General features: G+C 43.6%; 1 protein-coding gene across 1 annotated transcript in view; it reads right to left on the bottom strand.

Moving 5' to 3' along the window:
- Positions 1-19,178, bottom strand: part of trabd2b (TraB domain containing 2B) — a 68,993-nt gene that overhangs the window by 27,912 nt on the left and 21,903 nt on the right. Inside the window, exon 3 of the mRNA XM_034582651.1 lies at positions 1,791-1,937. Coding sequence (XP_034438542.1) covers positions 1,791-1,937 — 147 coding nt within the window. The remainder of the gene's footprint in view (positions 1-1,790; positions 1,938-19,178) is intronic.

Below are 19,178 nucleotides of genomic sequence, written 5' to 3'. Positions count from 1 at the left end.
CATCTTCTTTCTTCTGTTTCACTTTGAAGTTGCGTCAGTGATGGATCTGGGACCAGATGAGTGTTGAAATACATTAACCTGTATTGCACAATTCTGCCGGGCTGTGTTCTGTGGCCCATCATAGTCCTCGGCCTAATATGATGAAGATGGAGATGGGGGAGCAACCAGGGTTGTGGAATGACTCTGGATTAGATCCTATCTATCAAAAACCACCTGCTCTTTTACGGCTCTTTTACGGCCCTGAAACTTCCCTCTCTTTCTCTCACACACTCGTACCTACTACAATAGATTACCAGGCTACAGCAGCAAGCACCAGAGTCTGAAATCTGATTGCTCTATATGTGCTTGGGATGTTAATACGTATGTTGTTATGACATGAGGAAAAGCAGCAAACTGGTATTATTGTATGGATCTATGCAGGAGACACCTGTAGCCGTAAATGCAGGTTATACCAACAAGCTCATGGTCCCCAGGGAGTAACAGATGGATGGACACAGTCGAAGAGGGTATTATGTGTCTAGTGTTGAGGCTTAACAACAGAGCCACGATGACTTTTGAACTGTCTGAACAGTGCGTTGTTCACTTGTATGTGTGTGTCTGGAATCTGCAGTTGAGCGGTGAGTTGATATCATAAGGCGTGCTATGTTTAATGGCACTTCAGGATCATCAAGGGAGGTTTGACACAATAAAGGTCTTCAAGTGACTTCAAATTCGAGGTTGGGGATACTGCGTGTGCTGTCTTTACCGCGTGAGTGTTTATAATATATATTGAATGACCTTTCGACAGCAGAGCTGGGTGTGAAGACTGGTGAGCAGGCCGTCACAGAAGGAGCAGAGGCTATGTTAGGAAACACAAAGTTAGAGGGGGACATATGGTGTATTTAGTCCAGAGCTATTAAAGTGTCAGACTATCAAGTAACTTGAGGTCGAGAGGGATTAATATGGTAATATGCAGTTTTGTAGAACTGACGTGTGAGCCTAAAACTTTGAGGTGACGATAGCGTAATAGCAGAAGCGGGTAAGAGGCGTTTGCCAACTCAAATTGAGGGTCTGACAGATTTGGGTTCTTGAACACCATTACAGGAGCTGCTAGTAGCTGTTACGTTTATGTGAATATTTTAGAAAACTAAATGACAAATCCGCTGCAAGCCTTTTCTTGCAGTAAAATACGTTTGTAGGGTACTGGGAGAGAGTTTCTGATTCATCCATGATATTTGTGCATATATTTGTCTTTAGCTGTTATACAAGTCTTTATTGTTTTATGAATGAGAGACAACCTGAATCCACTCATTGTCACTTCACACAAAGAGTGAATGTGTGGGTGTGCAATGGCCCCGTCAGGTCAGGATGGGCTGTTAGAAATTATGTTTGGTTTTGATAATGATGTTGGGTTTTGATCTTGCCAGCCCACAATGTTATAGGGGTGAAATGTTAATAGGTAAACTTTTCTAGTTTAGGACATAATGAGAAATTTGCATTAATGTGGCATCAGAACGAGTTGGGTTATGCTTTGCAAACTGGATGTTGCTGGATTTTGGAAGAATTAGAAATTCCCATGTATAGGTAGTCCAGTAGATAAAATGAAGAAAGTCTTCTGTTTAATGTCTCCTGCCAGTTTTCCTGCGAACCTGTTCCTCATCTACTCACCTGACTGCCGTCATGCAGGCTCTGCACATCAATCTCCGGCAGATAATTCCACATTGTATCTCCAGCCCCAAATCTCTTTGTTTAATGGAAATCTCCACATCTTTAAAACGTTAGGTGATCTAAAATCTAAACGGGAGACCGACCTGTGATGTGTCGTGGTTGAAGATGATGGAGCTGAGGTCACCACAGTTGTAGTGTGTTATGAGGTCCTCAGTGGTGTAGGAGCCCTGCAGGCTTCCTGCTCGAACGCCCTCGTGCTGCAGCAGAGTCTGGTTCAAAGCAAACAGCACCTGCAGGGAGAGAGAGAGACGAAAAAGTCAGGAGGGGAGCTGTTAGTTTGAGCATCCGCAAACTCACTTTTCTCCGCTATGTGCCAAAGAAGAATTTGCTTTGATGGAAGAAATTGTGCAAGCTGTGTTTCTCCTTTTAAAAAAATCTAATATGACCTAAATATACAATGAAGTAGTTATGCTGAGTGTTGGAGAAATTAAGCATTTTCATTTCTTCAGGATATTTTCATACACTTTCCATACAGGCTGACTACAGGTAAAACCAGACCACAAAAGACATGGCAACACTCCTCAGACTGTTCTGATCGAGGGAGAGAACGGGGGGGAGAAAGAGAGACAGAAAGAGAGAGGGGCCATTTGAAAATAAGCCCTCTCTCTCTTTCACCAGGACCAGGGTGCCTTAAATTTATGGCGCCCATTAAAATCAAAAGTAAACCCTCTTTAGAGAGAATTTACAGCGTGCAGCCGCCAGCCAGCCCAACGACTACACAGCTGTCCTAGACACAGGGGGTTAACCTCGCAGCTCCCGCCCTCTACAATCCCACGCCACTTCTGACTGGCCTGGCAACCGGGGACCAGGTTGTCAATCACCCTTAAGCTCTCTTTCAAGAACCAGAGGTGTGTTTGAAGAGGAAATGTGTTTTTCTTTCTTTTTTCTTTCTTTGCTGTGCTACACTAGATTTCACACAGATCTCCATTGCACCCAGGGAGACAGTTTGAGTTTGCTTGATTAGGACAAGTGACTCGACTCATCATGTCCTCAAACCACACCAGACTGATCATGTCCTTGATCCCAATTACCAAGAAACCTGACTAGCTCATTGGAAAATACTGCAGGGAGAACGTAAGCATCCCGGCCCCCGATGATTTGTGAAGAAGCTTAAGGCCGATACAGCTGCACGACTGATTGAAGCAGATGTCAAAAGGCCGGGTTGTAATTCACGCAATTAAGTTATATTCACGCAATCATAAATGTCCACACTGCGCATATCCAAGGCTTCAACTCCAGGTAACCTTTACGTCGGCATAATCACAACCAAGCACTGAGCTCAACCTTGTGACTCTGTCTCTCTGAGGTCACTGTGTTTGCGAACCAGTCTCGTGAGGCTTTCAGCTGTAAGTGTTTATTCCTATAATGCAAAGTGACAACTGATGAGCTAACACCAGTTATAACTCTCATTATCCCCTTTCTGCTCTTAACCTTTCTCTTTCTCCACTTTCACTCGAGAGTCTCCATCCTCCTCATCTCTCCCAGCACCGGATCCTGAGCCCTTCCTCCCACCAAGAACTTAGTCTGACCTTATTTATTCCTTTAACATACTTCATCCTGCATATTTTTTTTATTCTACTCTCAGTGCCACTTTGCCGCCCTGCCAGGAATAATCCAGGAATGGGTCTTATTCAAACCTGTGACCGTTTCATTCCTAGAAAAAACACTTCTCCCAGGTCATATCTCCACACCAGACTTCCCAATCCCAGAAGCTCCCCCCTGCTGGCCGAATAATGACATTATACCTCATGTCAGCTTCTAGTTCCATCTCACATAAGATTCTTTTATTGCTCTTAACTTCAGGGAATGTCAGGGTGCGATGCCAGGCCCATAGAGGCTTATACCTGCCTGACTAACTAGCTACAGTAGCGCCTTCTGCTTTTGCAGATGCTGATTCTGTGCCAATAATTTGCCACTGCCCCAAGTCCTTGACCCACAGGGCTCTTTGCCACGTCTCGAGGGCTTTTCCAAGAGAAACACCAGGGCAGGCCGCATGGGCAGAGTCAAGGTCCGGAGTTGGCAGAGCACACACAGCTGTGAGGCATCTTGTTATGCAGCCAGCTTCAGCAATTTCCCTTACCATGGCAAAATGCACCAGACGCGACAGACGGGAGGCTGAGGGCATTGACAAAACAGCAAGTCCTCATATTTTTGGTCTAAATAATCAAATTTTAAGGTGACATGTATGTGTATGGGAAAGAAAGTAATAGTTTTAGATGCATGTGGTCCAGGTATTGCTCATGTTGTGGGGACCTAAATCAATTTACATGTCACATTGGAGGGACCTTTCTTCCTTATAGGCTCAAAAAGCATGTTCCCATAACGCAAATCAAGTAGTCAGTATGGTTAAGGTTAGAGTAAGTCTCCAGGAAATCAATGTAGCTCAATGTAATGCCCTCTGAAGTCATGGAGATGTGTGTGTTTGTGTTTGTGTGTGTGTGTGTGTGTGTGTGTGTGTGGTTTGCTGTTGAGGGAGTCGCTATTTCAATATTGTCCATCTCCCTGGGATAGAACATCACTGCAGCTGTAACCATGGCGCCTGAGTTTGTGCTGAGCTGAATGAGTGGACATGTCAATCAATGTGAGAGAGGCAGAGGGGGGAGAAACAGGGGGGATGGAGGAAAAACATTCCCAGTGTGAGGACCTGCATGTATATGCATAAGTGTAAATATGTGTGTGTGCATGCACTCATGCTGACTGACAGAGTGGGTGTTCTCATGCTGAAGAGGTCCACTCACCCTGACAGACTGGATTTGTTTCAGCGAGGCCTTTTCAAAGTAACTAACATTGACTCCGCTTGCCACATACTTTACTACCACAGGTCTCTCCTTGCTCTTTTTCACTAGTCTCATCTAATACATGCGTGAGAAACAGCAATTTTAATTAAATAAAAGCTTTATAAGAACAAAGCTGGAAGGAGCGGAGCACACGGATGGTCTTGGAACCTACGAGCAGAGCACAGCACTCCAAAAATTCATTAGTGAGCGTTGGAAAGAAAACAGAAAGACGGGGTCAGGCTGGAGTGTGTGTGTGTGTGTGTGTGTGTGTGTGTGTGTGTGTGTGGGGGGGGGGGGACATGAAAAACATTTTAAAGAATCAGACATCTTTTATGTTTCAGTGGGAAAATGTCATTTATCAACATGTGTGTGCTTTTGCAGCAATTGACCTTGAAGTGCGTTAAAATCCTGGCTCTTAGCGAGCGACAGCGTTGGCTTGTTTGAAGGTTTTACAGGACTGAGGCATATAATGAGAAGGTGCCGATGACAAGGTGCTGGAACAGAGAGAGCTCACTCTTGATGACTACATCACTCCCCTATTCCTCCTCAAGTCTAAATCGGAGAATGTGAGTGATGGATGGAGCTAAAGAGCTTCAGGCTGGGATACAACAGGAGGAAGTGTCAAACTGTGGAGGCCAAACGTTGAACCCTGCAGGAGAATATCTAATACCCAGGATTACTGTTAACGTGACAGCTAAAAGACAGTAAAAGAAATGGAAAGAAAGCAAAGAATTAATCGACATTAGCAGTTAATACACGGATCAAGAAAAACGAAATGCTGTCATATGCATGTCCTGTCTGCTTAAATCTGTCACTGTCAACTTTCCCACAGACACCCTTTCAATTTCTCCATCCATTACTCACTTCTTCTATCTCCGCTGTGGTGAAACAATGAGACACTATTCCACATTTCCTGCAAACTCGCAAAGAAAGAGGAAAGAAAGGGAGCTGCAGTGGTACGGGGAAGACGGAGAACAGAGAACAAACGCCAGAGAGGTGAAAGTGTGAGAAAATGGTATAAGACAAATAAAGCCTTGTTCTCTATGAGAGGAGCATGTGTTGTACAGATGGAGATTCTTCAGATTTTGTGAGGTGGAGAGTTTGAGTTTAGGTGTATGGGTATAGCCAGACAGGTGAAGGAAACCCTGGTGGTGTCTGCCAGCGTCAGGCAGGAGAACTGAAAGTTTTGTTCCGATGCACATTTCCCCTCTTTTTTCCCCCTGCTCTACTGCATTTCTCTGTTTGTCTGCCCGTGCGTTTTCCTATGTTTTTCCTTCTCCATTTATGACCCTGTAAATTAGGAAAGCAACTACTGTGTCTTCAGTTAACCATTTTATTATTTTCATCCATATGCGCAAAACAGGCTTCCATCGTTTCTCCTTTTCTTTTTTTTTTGTGGAAAATGCACCGCAAAATGATCAACAGATAATGACCCTTTTGTCATCACATCAGCCGCTAGAATCCAGACCTCTTAAAATTTAAATTTACCATCAGAACATATCCTGTTATTTCATCATTTCATTAGAATCCTTAAAAATAAATAAAAGTATAAGCAGCAGAACATATTTTTCATCTTTTTATTCTGTCTTATCTGATCCCTGGCTCCCATTGGGAAAACCACAACTTTACTGCACGCAACAGGTTGTTTTACTGCTAAAGGGACAGAATTTCTCATGGTCTCTAACAATATGGGGTAAGAAAAGTGCTGCTATCCTCGTTATTTCTCTTTTTAAAAAAACAAGCACATATGGAAGAGAGATAAGAGGGACATATTCCAACATTATCTTTGTGGCAGAAAGCAGCAGGGTTTATGGGAAATGTGGTGTCAATTTAAAAAAAAAGTACAGATTAAATAAGAGCTATCAATCATTGAAAACATGGTGCTGTGTTTATGGCGTTCACAGCAAGACCTATTAAAAACAGTGCTGCACTGATTTAGCATTGAAGTATTATAACACTGTCGGAGAAAAACAGATTCAGCAGAACCAGGCACATGCATTACCCACAATGCACCATGACCGCTGGCACTTCAGTCCGAGATTCGCGCGTGTTATGCTACGAGCAACTAATCTAGCCTGTTGCCTTATAGCCAATAGTTCAAGCAAGACAATTAAAGGGCGTAAGGGGAAAACTTTTTGAGGACATATTTTGGAAAGAAACTCAAGGCGTCTACAGTATAGGATGTTACATGAACATGAACATCCGCTTTCGCTCTTTTTTATTTTAAAGGAATAGTCACGCATATTCGATTGTAGGGGAATATTGCGGGTCAAAGTTCAGTTAAACTCAACACTAAGCCACGCTACAAAAAGCCAATGTTTTATTTGGCCCTTGCTCGCGTAAATTGCAAGTGAACAGGAGGCAAAGGTTCGCCACAGCTACATTTGCGTATATGTGACCATGCATGAGGCACATTTTCACAACCTCCTCCACCATCGACTTGTTTGTTGTTGTGAGACAATCCCAGGCAACTCAGAGCTGCCCTCTAGTGGATATACTGCTTAAAAACCATGCAAATGTGAAAAAGGCATGGAAGTATATGGGCAGGGACAATTGCATTATTTGAAACGGATGTATCTTTTTTCGTACGTAAAAGCAGCATGAATGACAAGTCTTACACGCTGTGTCTTTATCTCTGTTTAGTCCAAACTGTCTCAGGGTAGTTGCGTTCCCCTCGACTGGTCTCGTCTCCCTGACAGCCACTTGAGTTTCATCGCCTGAGAAAGAGAAGAACTAGACCCCTGACTCAGGACACGCACTGCTGGGTTCCAGCTACAGACGACGAGAGGAGACTGGGTTCACAGCACCCCGGGGTGACCAAAGGGAAGGATGTAGGGAGTTGAAATAACATCCAAGGCAACCCAAGAATAGGAGAAGTGCGATATATCTCATCCCTGTTCCGCACAGAGCAACGTCCAAAAAAGGGTGGATACCATTTAGTGTGAGTGCACTTTCCCCCTCATAGCCACAGCATAGAAGCATAAAATAATTCATAAAAAAAACACCCCTGCATCCAGTTTCTTTTAACTTATACTATCTCAGTATGACTTCATGCTTGACTGTACATGTAGGAGTGGTGGGGGTATTTTAAAGGTCTGCTTTTGTCTGATCTTTTCGTCCAAGCTCACAGTGAAAAGCACCTTGAATACATTAGGGTGAAAAGATGGTGTCACACAAGACCACATCAAAGTGTGGACAGTCTTTCATTGTTGTCTCCTACAGTTTTATCAACAAGGATCCTTAACACTTTGGACACTTTTTTCTGCTCGTGGGGAATCATGTAACCTGTCCACAGCGTTTAAGGCAACATTCAAGCATAAAAACGCCTCAAATGTGACCTCCAGCGTCAGCGCACTGCCAAAATACTTTTACAGCCCTTCGGCGCCTTTCGTTTCATTTGCCCGTTCGAAGGTAAGCAGCACTTCCAACTCATCACATCTGGCATGAGCTGCAGCAACCCAGAGCCGTGCTTTCTTCCAAAACTTTATCCCTGTTAATACCCACAATATACACAAAACACACACATGCACGCACACTCACAAACACATCCAGCCACCCATAAGCACACACGCTAATGATTATAAACATGGCATTCCTCTTTGAGCAATGCCTCTGTACAAACTACATATTGCAGGAAATGAAAAAAGGAGACTTCCTTCCTTCCTTCCTCCCTTCCTTCCTTCCTTCCTTTCTGCTCTCTCTCTGTCTTACTAAGTCTCTCACCCTGCCTAGTCTACCCCCTGTCTCAGCCTAGGAAATCCAGGGATTACCAGAGGGACAATCCCAGTGGCAGAGGCCTGCTGCTCCCTGCTTCCACAGAAAGCCTCTCTTTCTTCCCCGTCTTTCTTCCTCCTGTCCTGTCTTATTCCCCCTCTGAGGCAGGGGGCAAGGGTGTAATGACGGGACATATCCCTCTCATAGCGCTGAATGGTCCCTCTAGCCTTCCACCTTCTCTTTGTATTTGATAAAGTTCATTCTCTCTGCATCGACCACTGCTCTCTCTTCTCTGCAGTCTCGTCTCCACTTGTTTGTCTTTTTCCCACTGATAAAACCAGACCTATAGGCACCCACCAACCCCCACACTGCATGCACCTCTCCAGCCCAACGTGCCTCCTTTCTCTGCTCCTAATAAGAACCTCCAGTGAATTGGGGGGGGGTCACCCCAGCTCTACCTACACTTGTCCACAAATAAACCCTGCTGTTTGACTTGGCAGCACTGCCGCTGCGCCAGTCATCCCAGCTTTCCTGCCTCCCAAGAAAACAGAGAATATAATAAAGTATCACTTGATCCGGAGTGAAAAAAGCACACAGCTGCCCACAAGCAGAGGGCGTGGGGTGTGAAATGGTGCTGGAAAATTATAGTGGGAGTTTGTGCTAATTTTTGTTTTTTTCTCTCAACATCAAAGATCTGTTGAACAGGAACAAGCACGTGTAAATACATGAGCAGAACAACACAGCTGCACATTACAGGAATAACAGGTAAATGAGACAGGTGGGGAAGTCGACCTCTTTGCCACTGATTCCTGTCTGACGGCAACATGTGAGATCAAGATGTTTAATCATAAAGGTTTATTAAACTCAAGCCGCTCTAAACATGTTTTATGCTGATAATGGGTCAATGTTAAGGGGTGGCTAATAGTAATCAGTGCATTGATAACTAGAATCGCAGGCCCAACAGTCCTCATATAAAACCACATATGAATTCACTGGATTAGTATTTTTATTTGGATCTGCGCACATGCAAAAGTATCACTCCCCTAAACAGACTTATTTTCTTTCATCAAGATCCATGAATTTTTCTCTGAGAAGTCAACAAAAATGTTGAAAAATCAATTTGAAAGAAGAGTGGGGGAAAAAATCCAGATCTGCACCAGTTTATCGGGGTTTTCCCTGACACTCCTATGACCCAGTTTCATGGAAATCAATTCAGATGTTTTTGCATAATCTAACAAACAAACAATAACCTCCTTGGCAGAGGTATTAATAACCTCACTCTGCAGTTCATCTCAGCTCTGAGGAGAGAGAGAGGGAGAGTGGTGCAGAAACCTTTTTTATGACTCACAACGTGTTGATTCACTTTCACCTCTCTCATCAATTTCATTTCAAACCACGGCACACAGATGCTTTCAGCAAGAAAAACACTCTACGGTCTGACCTGCTCAGCACCAAACACCCATCAACAGGCAGGTGAAGGTTGTGGAGCATTAAGCAGATATGTATTAAATTGAACTTACATCCATCATGTGGCCAGAAATGCAACCATAATCAATGCTATTACTCTGTTTGTGCAGGATGGTAGCAACTGTCTGTGAACATGCTGCAATAATGTGTTTAGTCAATGTTTACAACCTGTTGCACTGCTCCAAGCAGCCAAAACAATCCAACAATCCATCCAAAAAATAATATCTCAGCATAGGTGCAGTGATATTCAAAACGATGGGTCATTGAGTATGTTTATGAGGTGAATAGGTTTTGATAATGAAGCTTCCAAAAAGGCCTGAAAAGGCTCCTATAATATAATCTTATAAAAATAAGTAGAAATACAGATGGGTATCAGGTGAATTTCCTTGGCTTCATAAGTCAAGTATCATTTTCAAACTTTTTAATATCGTGATCTGCTTTATTCCAAGAAATGTCCTATAGAATCATCGATGCACGTTAGCTTCACTCGAAGCAAATAAAATGATCTCACCCACCGGCACATCTGTCAGATTTCCCTCTGTTGTTTTAAGGAAAATAAGATTAAAGGCCTTGCTAAGATCGAGCCTAGATCAGGTCACTCTAACCTTATCTCCCCCTAAAGCTCGTAGTCCATCAGTAACATCATGGCCTCCACTAATCCTAACACATTTCACAGACTGCTTTTTTTTCTTCCAAAGGAAAAATTCGCATTGAATTCCACTGGATTTATCCAGCTCCCATTATGATGTGTGATGCTATCCAAACCAGATGAGCGGGGTCTTCTCCGCGGCATGAGAAAGGAGCAGTCAGAAACAGCCGTCTATACTTAAAAATGCCTCCTCTGCCCCAAACCAGGGCCCGGCCACTCTCTCTTATCTCCGTCCGTCTGCTTTGGTTGGACTAATGGCTTGAGACAGATTAATTCCAAAAGAATGGCTTGTCCTTTGCAAAGTCCACATCTGAAGTCCGGCTGAAACACGAGAGCAGTACATGATCTAATGCATGGACATAAATTTTGTAATGGAGGCAAAACCGGATCCAGATTGAGAGGAAGAAAAAGCAAGTGTCCAAACAGTTAGTAGGAGCTGGTCCAGGTGACTGAATTCATTCCTTTTAAAAAAGAGGGATCCTTGCAGGGGTTTCTGTGTGTGCGTGCAAGTCCAGCATGCACGAAGGGGTTCAATCATCACACATCATTCGGATTATATTCAAATGACGTCATGCCATGTTGAGTCAAACTGATTTTTCCTTAAATAAATCATTTTCAGTGCAGGCTTGTGTGTGTGTGTGTGCACCTTAGCTCGCATCCAAGACTGATTTGTTCTTGTTTGCACTATTTGACAAGCAGATTGGATTTCTCCTGCAGAGTAGCAGACACTTAAGTAGCATAGAGTGTAATGCAGCAGATAGATATACAAAAAAAAACTACATATTTTCTTATGAACGGGATATGATTGAGAGGCTTTAATGTATGAGTTAAAGTCTGCATGCTGTGCGTGTGTGTTTCAGTAGTGTGTGTCATCAGAGGGGTAGAAGGTGAACGGAGGTGGAGAAAATAAGAGAAAGATGACATGAATAAAGAAGAAAAGAGTGAGAAGGAGGAAAAACTGGAGGACGCGCAGCAGGAGGCATAATGTAAAAGAGTCAGAAAGACAAAAGGCCAGATGTTTACAGTTAACCATGAGGGATAAAAGAAGAGAGAAGGGAGCAGACCTAATGCACCTCTCCTCCTCTCCCTCCTCCAGGTCTGGAGCCCAGCTGGCCAGTTTTGTCCTCCACCATGTCTCCACCTCATCCTCGCATAGCCTCTCCATCCTCAAGCCTGTCCTCGTCCTTCTAAAAACGCATCACATGTCTTCCATCACTTCCCAAACCCTTTCCTCACCCACCTTTTGCATTCTCAGTGACACATCTGTAGATTATACAACCCTTCATCTCTCCCTCGGACCCATTCCTCTTGCTCCTGTTCTCTCTTCCCTTTCATTTGATGGTGGCTCCCCTTTCACCACTGTCACTGATCTCTGTTTATTTAGCTTCCACGTCCTTCCTCCTTCCCCTGCTCCATTCAGTACACACTTGCTCTCTCTGTATGACCATGCATTTGTAACTCAGTGCTTGCATGTGGATACTGAGTGTTTGTGTTTCCACATGTCTGTCTTCACTACAGAGTTTGTCAAACGGCACAGTGCTCGGACTGTCTAAGAGTGCAGCAGCAGAAAGAGGAGTACGTGGTCCAAACCTCCTCTCCTCTCCACAGCCTTGGCTCTCTTAGCTTTGATGCTGGAGCTAACGCGGCGTAATCCCACACAAGCGCACCATTTCACGGCAAATCAGCAGGAGAAATGTTCAATTTCATGCAAGCATATTCAGCCAGGAGAAAAGCAGAGACGGAGCAGGATCGCAAAGTAAACGCTTCAGGCAGGGAATCGACAGTGAAAAAGCAGCATGTGAGTGGGTGAGAGGGTTAGATAGGAGTTTCTCAGGGGTGGAAATCACACTGTGAGTGGAGGGTCACATTGCGCTGTCATTTCAGTCCAAATAATCTCCTCACTATGAACAAGCTGCTGCAGATGGAGCGCGGAGAGGTTACGCACAAACATACACAAACATACACAACCCATGCCAATTGGTTTGCCAGCACTTAACGACTGAGGGGCCGCCAGAGAGATTATCGATGCATTTGACGGACAGAAAAGTATCTGTAGTTTTAATTTGCTGCATCTTCTCTCACAGGATCCAGAGAAAGATTCACCTACCACCATGTCACATTCAGTCCATTGTAATTTGCACTCAGTGGAGAGATCAGTCCAGAGGGTTGTAATCTTGGCAAAAGACGGGGAATGTACCTAATACTGTCTTATTATGTGGCCAGCTTTCCTCCTGCAAAAACTACATCTAGCAATCACCAGGGTTTTTTTTTTCTGAGTGCGAGGGTGGGTGAGCCTTGCAGAGTGTTTGTTTTTGTTTCTCCATGTGTTAAATACAGAAAATGTAAAGTGTGGGTGGGTAGGTGGAGATTTTAGAAGGGATCTTGTTAGGGCTGGTCTGTGTAACAAAAGGCCATGTGTCGTAAAATGTAAGTATTTACTTCTCGATAGTGAATCAATTATCTTGTTCCCGGAAATTAGGAATGACTCATTTATTACAGCTCTAAAAACCTGCCCTACACACAGACACACACATACCATAGGAGACAACCTTCCTATGCCCTGGCCCGACGCCAGACATCGTGAAAACTCTTAACCATCTCTCGTATTTCTCTGTGTCTTTCTCTCTTTCTGTGTAAATGAAAAGCAGATGACGAGCAGAGCAACAGTCAGTCTATAAGCACTGCACTGACTGACTGACTGACTGAGGAAATGAACAGTTGCAGGCTGTTCTATTCCTACACAGGTTTTTACATGGCTGCCAACGACCTTCACAGAGACGTGGAAGCTCCGCTGATGATGGAGACAAAAACAAAAACAAAACAATTTAAAAGAAACACAGGGTGAAAGCTGAGGGGATAAAAAGCCTGTAGGGAGAGAAATGGGTGTGTGAAGATGAAGAATTACGTTTAAAGTGGTGGAATAATATCGATTCTCAGGATGCTAGCATGCTTTTTAATCCAGCACACACACCTTTCCGAGGCAGGACCTCTGTCTGGTAGCCATTTCTCTAACACTCAGAAAATGATCTGACATTTATTGTAATTTGTGTCTTTATTTAGGAAGAGTGAAGTAGAAAGTGGAGACGGGGCGAGAGATTAGGCGAGAGACACGCAGTAAATGGTCTGCCTGGCCGGGAAATGGTAATCAAGGCAAACTGTATGTGTGCCCCAAGCATTCCGATTATCTGGAATTATCTAACTTTTCTCGCAAACAAACGGCTGCAACTCTGTGCCTATGTCGTCCAGGAGAGTCTTCCCATATTTAAAAGTTTGTGTCTCCCTCCTCTGGGACAACCAGACAACCAGACCCTTCCAAACAACCGCAAACCTTTGATTTCTGACATAGTTGGACAATTTGTCAATTGAAATTCCTTCTGTTCAACCTCAACCTGCCCCTTACTCATCAGATACATGTGAGACTAGCGGTAGGCTACACATGAAAACTGGTCATTAAAATGTACTGCAACCTGAAAATCTCTAAAACCATCATTCTTAATAGGTTACCCTGAGGGATGTAAAAAATGTTGCTGATAAGTAATTGGGTGTTTTCCTTTGGTGCAATGAGACTTTCCTCTGTAAACTGCCAACGAGTGTGTTTAAGACATCAACTAACTTCTGATCGTTGCCTTTTGTGCATTTTGACATGTCAGCAAACATGACTTCCATTGATCTGAATATGTTTTAACAGTTAAGGTTGTAAAAGCGGGAAATCAGGTCATGAAGTTAGGACATCAGAAATACTCCGTTATTGCTCAGAAGGTTCGGCCTTTACAGTAATGAATTCATGGGACTTCATACTGACAGCTCAGGCTTGTGCTGAAATTTGAACTGTGAAAGAATTCATCATGTTTACGAGCCACTCAAAAATGTGTCCGTCTGCAACTTCGGAGCAGTTTATCATATTTAGTTAGAGGAAAGAAAAACATGTATTTGGAGACGTGTGATCGCTTGTGTTTGTCTGTGAGAGACGGACAAAATGGAGACGGAGGAAAAAACTGTATTTATGTGTCTGTGTTCGAGGAAGAGGAAGAGGACACAAAGCCAACGTAGAGACGGAGCAAAACACACAAACAAACAGACAAGAAATTTCACAGATGCACCAAGTGGGAGAGAGAGAGAGAGAGAGCCCAGAGATAGGATATGGGAAATAACTGCTCTGCTGCCAGTGGTTTGGAGGTGGAAGGCAGAGTCTTGACGACATGTGGTGGAGGGGATACAGTAACGCTGGCCGTAGATTAGTAGCTCTTCCTCTCGCTGGCCTTGGGTAAGAGAGCTGCTGGCTGTCACATCAGAGGCCGAGCATTTAACTGCTCTCATAAGACTCTCATTATTTCATAAATCTGCACTTTAGGCACTTTGCCCTGTTGATTTGAGCCCAGGCCAAGTCTTAGAGAATGTTTTTTACAATCTCCCTTAATTTATTTACAACCTTGGTCCATTTCTGTGGGTTCGTGTCTGTATGTACGTGTGTGATCGTCGGTGGGTGTGAGAAAGAAATTGAAAAAAATCGGAGAATCGTTGCAGACGGAGCGAAACCTTGATGAAAGTGACTGAGCAAAGTCGCTCTTTGCTTGTTGCACTCGTGAATTTATCCCTTTGTACTGGCGGTTTTATTTTTGATCTGTCATATTTTTGGCTGTCCTTTTATCTCTGGATTATCTTTGTTGTTAAGAGTCTGGTGCTGTTACTCTCCTGTGTGATTTTATGACTTTCAAACTTAAAGGTGACATATTATGCTTTTTCTGTTTTTTTATTTCCCCTCGTTAGCAAGGGTTTTGTGGATGTAATAGGTTCCCCCGAAAAGTTAAAAAGCCCAAAGTTTGGGTTAACGGGAGCCCCTCTCTCCCACAGAAAACACTGCTCCTGGAACACCTCGTCAGTAGTTCAGTCAATACTTCATACACAACACCCCACATGGCCAATCAGAGCGGACTGGGCTTTTCAGACAGTAGCTGAAAAGAGGAGCTGCAGAACTGGACACTGGGAGGAAAGTGAGAGCATGTAAACACTTTTCAAGTAATATCCCAAATCTAATTTATGAACCAGAATATGTGTCTCCTGGACACTTGCAAGCATACCAAAGTTAAACAAAAATAATATTATGGGAAAATGAACATGTGTTTATGTTAATCCATCTTTGCACCTTACGGAAAAAAACACAGAATTTCCTCACATGCAAAAATATCCTATAACTTTGTCAACACTCACTTGAAACTGTTTCTTTCTTGCTTTCTTGTGAGGTGAGCACATTTGGAATACACTTCCATATGTATCCAGCCTCGAACCACCCAGAGCTCTCAGCCTTGTAGCCTCCCAGGGAAACTGCTTGGTATGAAGAAATCCAATATGATTAAGACTATGATTGCTGCCTCTAATAGTTTTAGCACCCATACCCTCTATTAAGGAAAACATTGGGTTTGGACCACAGCTCAGCACAGGCCTCTGACAGAGGGGATCAGCCTGCGGGAAAGAGCCATAATTCAGTGTTTGAGTGTGTAGGTGTGTGGGTCGTAGATAACTGGGCACACACATCTGTCTATGTATGTCTGTGCTTTTTTTTTTTTGTCTTATGTATGCAATTGACTGTGAGTGTGTTGGCCTGCACGTTCGCGCGGCACACACTCAAGGGCAGAGTTTGTCAGCCACGCTGAGGGCTTGTGGTCGCCCTGACCGACAGATCACAGGATTGTGGCTTTAAATGGGCCACAAATCATCAAACAGGCCACATTGATGGAGAGGAATGCTGCTGCAGACGGGAGGAGTACTGGATAAACAAGATTACAACTCATGCAGCTCGTCGTCAATACATAGAATAAAACCTAAAAAAGAATGAGTAATCTATTGGATGTGGGCTACCATAAGAACTACATATGTAACGCGAAATTGTATTCAACATTTTTAACATGCTAGTTTTAGAGTGTAGTAAAAAGATTTTGGTCCCCAGAACATAAGTAATAACCACACACACGCACACAGACACACACGCACACGTACATTGCATCTTCTCGACCCTGGCCTAACCTCACTGTTATCTCTCTCTTGATCGCCGCAGGTCAACTGGCTGCTCAGCTCTGGAGCCACAGACACACAAACACACACATTCTCACAGTCCCGCATCCGCACGTGCACAAACACGCAGACTATGCGCACTTGTCAGATTAATAGTCTCGGAGTCTCACCACATACAGGAAAGAATTTCCTATCAAAGCTGCTGTGATTTTCCAGATTTGTTTACTTAGTTCTTGTTGTAAGAGATGATCTTCAAACCGCTGGTCTGAACTTTGTCTTCGTGCACTAACGTGGTCTGAAAGGAAGAATTGCTTCATCATGGCCCTGCCTGTTTTTATGCGTATTACTGGTGGCAGAGTCTCATCGTACGTGAGCTTTCTCTTTTCCAAGTTCTGCTTCCATCTCACCACACTCCCCACTGGGCCAAAGCCCATCTTAATTAACACTGGGATTTTATTAGATCACTGTTGATTTAGGACCAGCTACACATTGGCTTTGAAGTGCTAGATTCGAGGCAGAGGCTCCAGCAATGAGACTGTTATGTGACACACACACACACACACACACACACACACATACAGATGTGAGTTAGTGAAAACACTATCTGTCAACTCAGTAGAAGTGGAGCCACATCACACAGTGCCAGTGTGCGCGCGAGTGTTTATGTGTTCTCCTGCATGCATGAGTGTGTGTCAGTGACCCAATCGTCAAAGTATGGTTAAGGGTGAGTAGCCATGGATTTAATGACTACACACACACACACACACACACACACACACACACACACACACACACACACACACACTTGTGGACAGATGCCTTACACATCTCAGGGTTATAACAAAACAATAGGAAAACAATGCTAGTACTCTGCAGCTCTCACAAATAAATACCCCGTCCACCACAGCCATTGTTGGGAAAATACCATAAAGGATGTAACACACAATTAAACAAACACTGGTATAGACACTCATACACATACAAACACCCAGGCGGGAACTCAAAGATGAAGAAAATCCTGCAGACACACACTGATGTTTGCAGTAACCTTTTGAAAGAATGTTTACCCCACCGAAACAAAAACGTCTCCGTCTCTCCGCTTTCACCTCTTTTTTTGTCCTCCTCTCCCCGGGTCACCATCTTCTCCTCTCCACCTCATTTCCTCTCCCTCCCTGACCCCCTGATCACTCCATCTGCTTCCCCCACACCCACCGCCATCCACACCCCCACCTGGTTCATTTCAGGCCAGGCGGGCAGTGGCCATGGCAACGCTCCAAGACGGTGGGTGAGTCAACATTGAGCCACAGAGGCCCTTCTCTCAACCTCCGTCTCTCGGGGGGTTATACTTCCCTGAGTGATGGACTGACTGACTGGTGAAGAGGACAGGAGAAAGGAGTGGATGAAGGGAGAGTAAGTGCAGAGGAAAATGTAAAGTCAGTTAAAAAAAATTAAAAAAACATTTAACTCTGGAGCTTCTTGATCTCAAAAGCAAACACTCAAACAGGGGAAGTCATGAAAACAGCTTAGATCTCTGAAAGTGGCGACTGGAGCTGCTTTCAAACGTGCGCTGAACTCTGGATATGTTGATGCTGCAGCACAGCTGTGTCATGTTTACCATTTGACTGAGATACAAATAACATTGTTGCTCTCGTACATCACGTTTTCCGATCTGGACACATGTCATTTAGAAACATGGATGTGAACCGTCAACAAAGGAAGATCAGATCTGATTAAAAAAAATTCTGCACTGTGCATTGAGGCTTGTGATGTGACTCTGAGTTAAGATTGAATTAAGGTTGGAGAGAGATCATTGTTTGGCTGAAATGTCCCATCTTGTGCTCTGTGTACTATCAACATATCTATTGTTCTGTTGCACAATTCACATACTCAGTGTATTTGATCATTTTAATTTAAAAAGTCCAAGGGCCCCTGTCTATTGTTTGTTTGTCAGAGGGATGACGCAAAAAACAACTGATTGGATTTCTACGAAACTTGGTGGAAGGACGGGACATGGGCCAAGACCCATTGAGTTTAGGGTGGATCCAGACTAAGGATGCAGGAATCTTTTTTTTTATCACTTTCTTTAACCTTGCAAGCTAGGTTTTTTTTTTTTTTTTTTTTTACATTTCCACAGTATTTTATGGATCTTGATGAAAAGATTCAGGTAACAGACTGATGTTCATGAGCGTGTGCAATTTGGTGCAACTCCAAATCCTGATCAAGCAGATGTATATGTGGTTTTACAAGGGGAATGTTGGACCCTGGCGGAGGTACTCGCTCAACTGAGTGCCATTCTAGTATTTCACACAATATTACATATTTACATTCAAGTAATAAAACCCTCATACATAATAAAAAATGTAATAGAGGTTTGCAATAACAAGAACATGCTAAGACTGTAGCTCACGTGTTAAGAACAGAGCATTTACATGGGTGCACTGTTTGTGCTATAGCGTATTGTTGTTTTTCTCATTTTCGTGATTTCTTAATTGTTATTTTTTGTTTTCACTACTTGTTTGGGATTTGGCAAAACCAATGTCTGGTTAGATCTTGAATAAAAACAATATAAATACTGTACATGTAAGAAGATGAAGAGGGTGAATGGTTCACGGGACTTTTCATGGGACTGGGGTTCGAGTCCAGCAACTTTTTATAAGGTCAGGTTCCTGCAAGCCCCTTGGATGTATCCCATGATTGTCAGAGCAAATGGAATTACATCTACTGTCTGTACAATGAGTCACATTGCGATCTTTAGCACACTAATCAGGTTGACTTCTTTGCTCCCTGGAACATGGCTGCAGCCATCGCTCAGGAAATACCTAACCATTAAAGATCCAAATCAAATTGGTGTGTGA

Source organism: Hippoglossus hippoglossus, chromosome 4, assembly GCF_009819705.1.
Source record: "Hippoglossus hippoglossus isolate fHipHip1 chromosome 4, fHipHip1.pri, whole genome shotgun sequence".
In the NCBI taxonomy this organism is placed as follows: domain Eukaryota; kingdom Metazoa; phylum Chordata; class Actinopteri; order Pleuronectiformes; family Pleuronectidae; genus Hippoglossus; species Hippoglossus hippoglossus.
The sequence above is the reverse complement of the archived record's forward strand: the minus strand, read 5'-3'. Positions and strand labels throughout refer to the sequence as shown.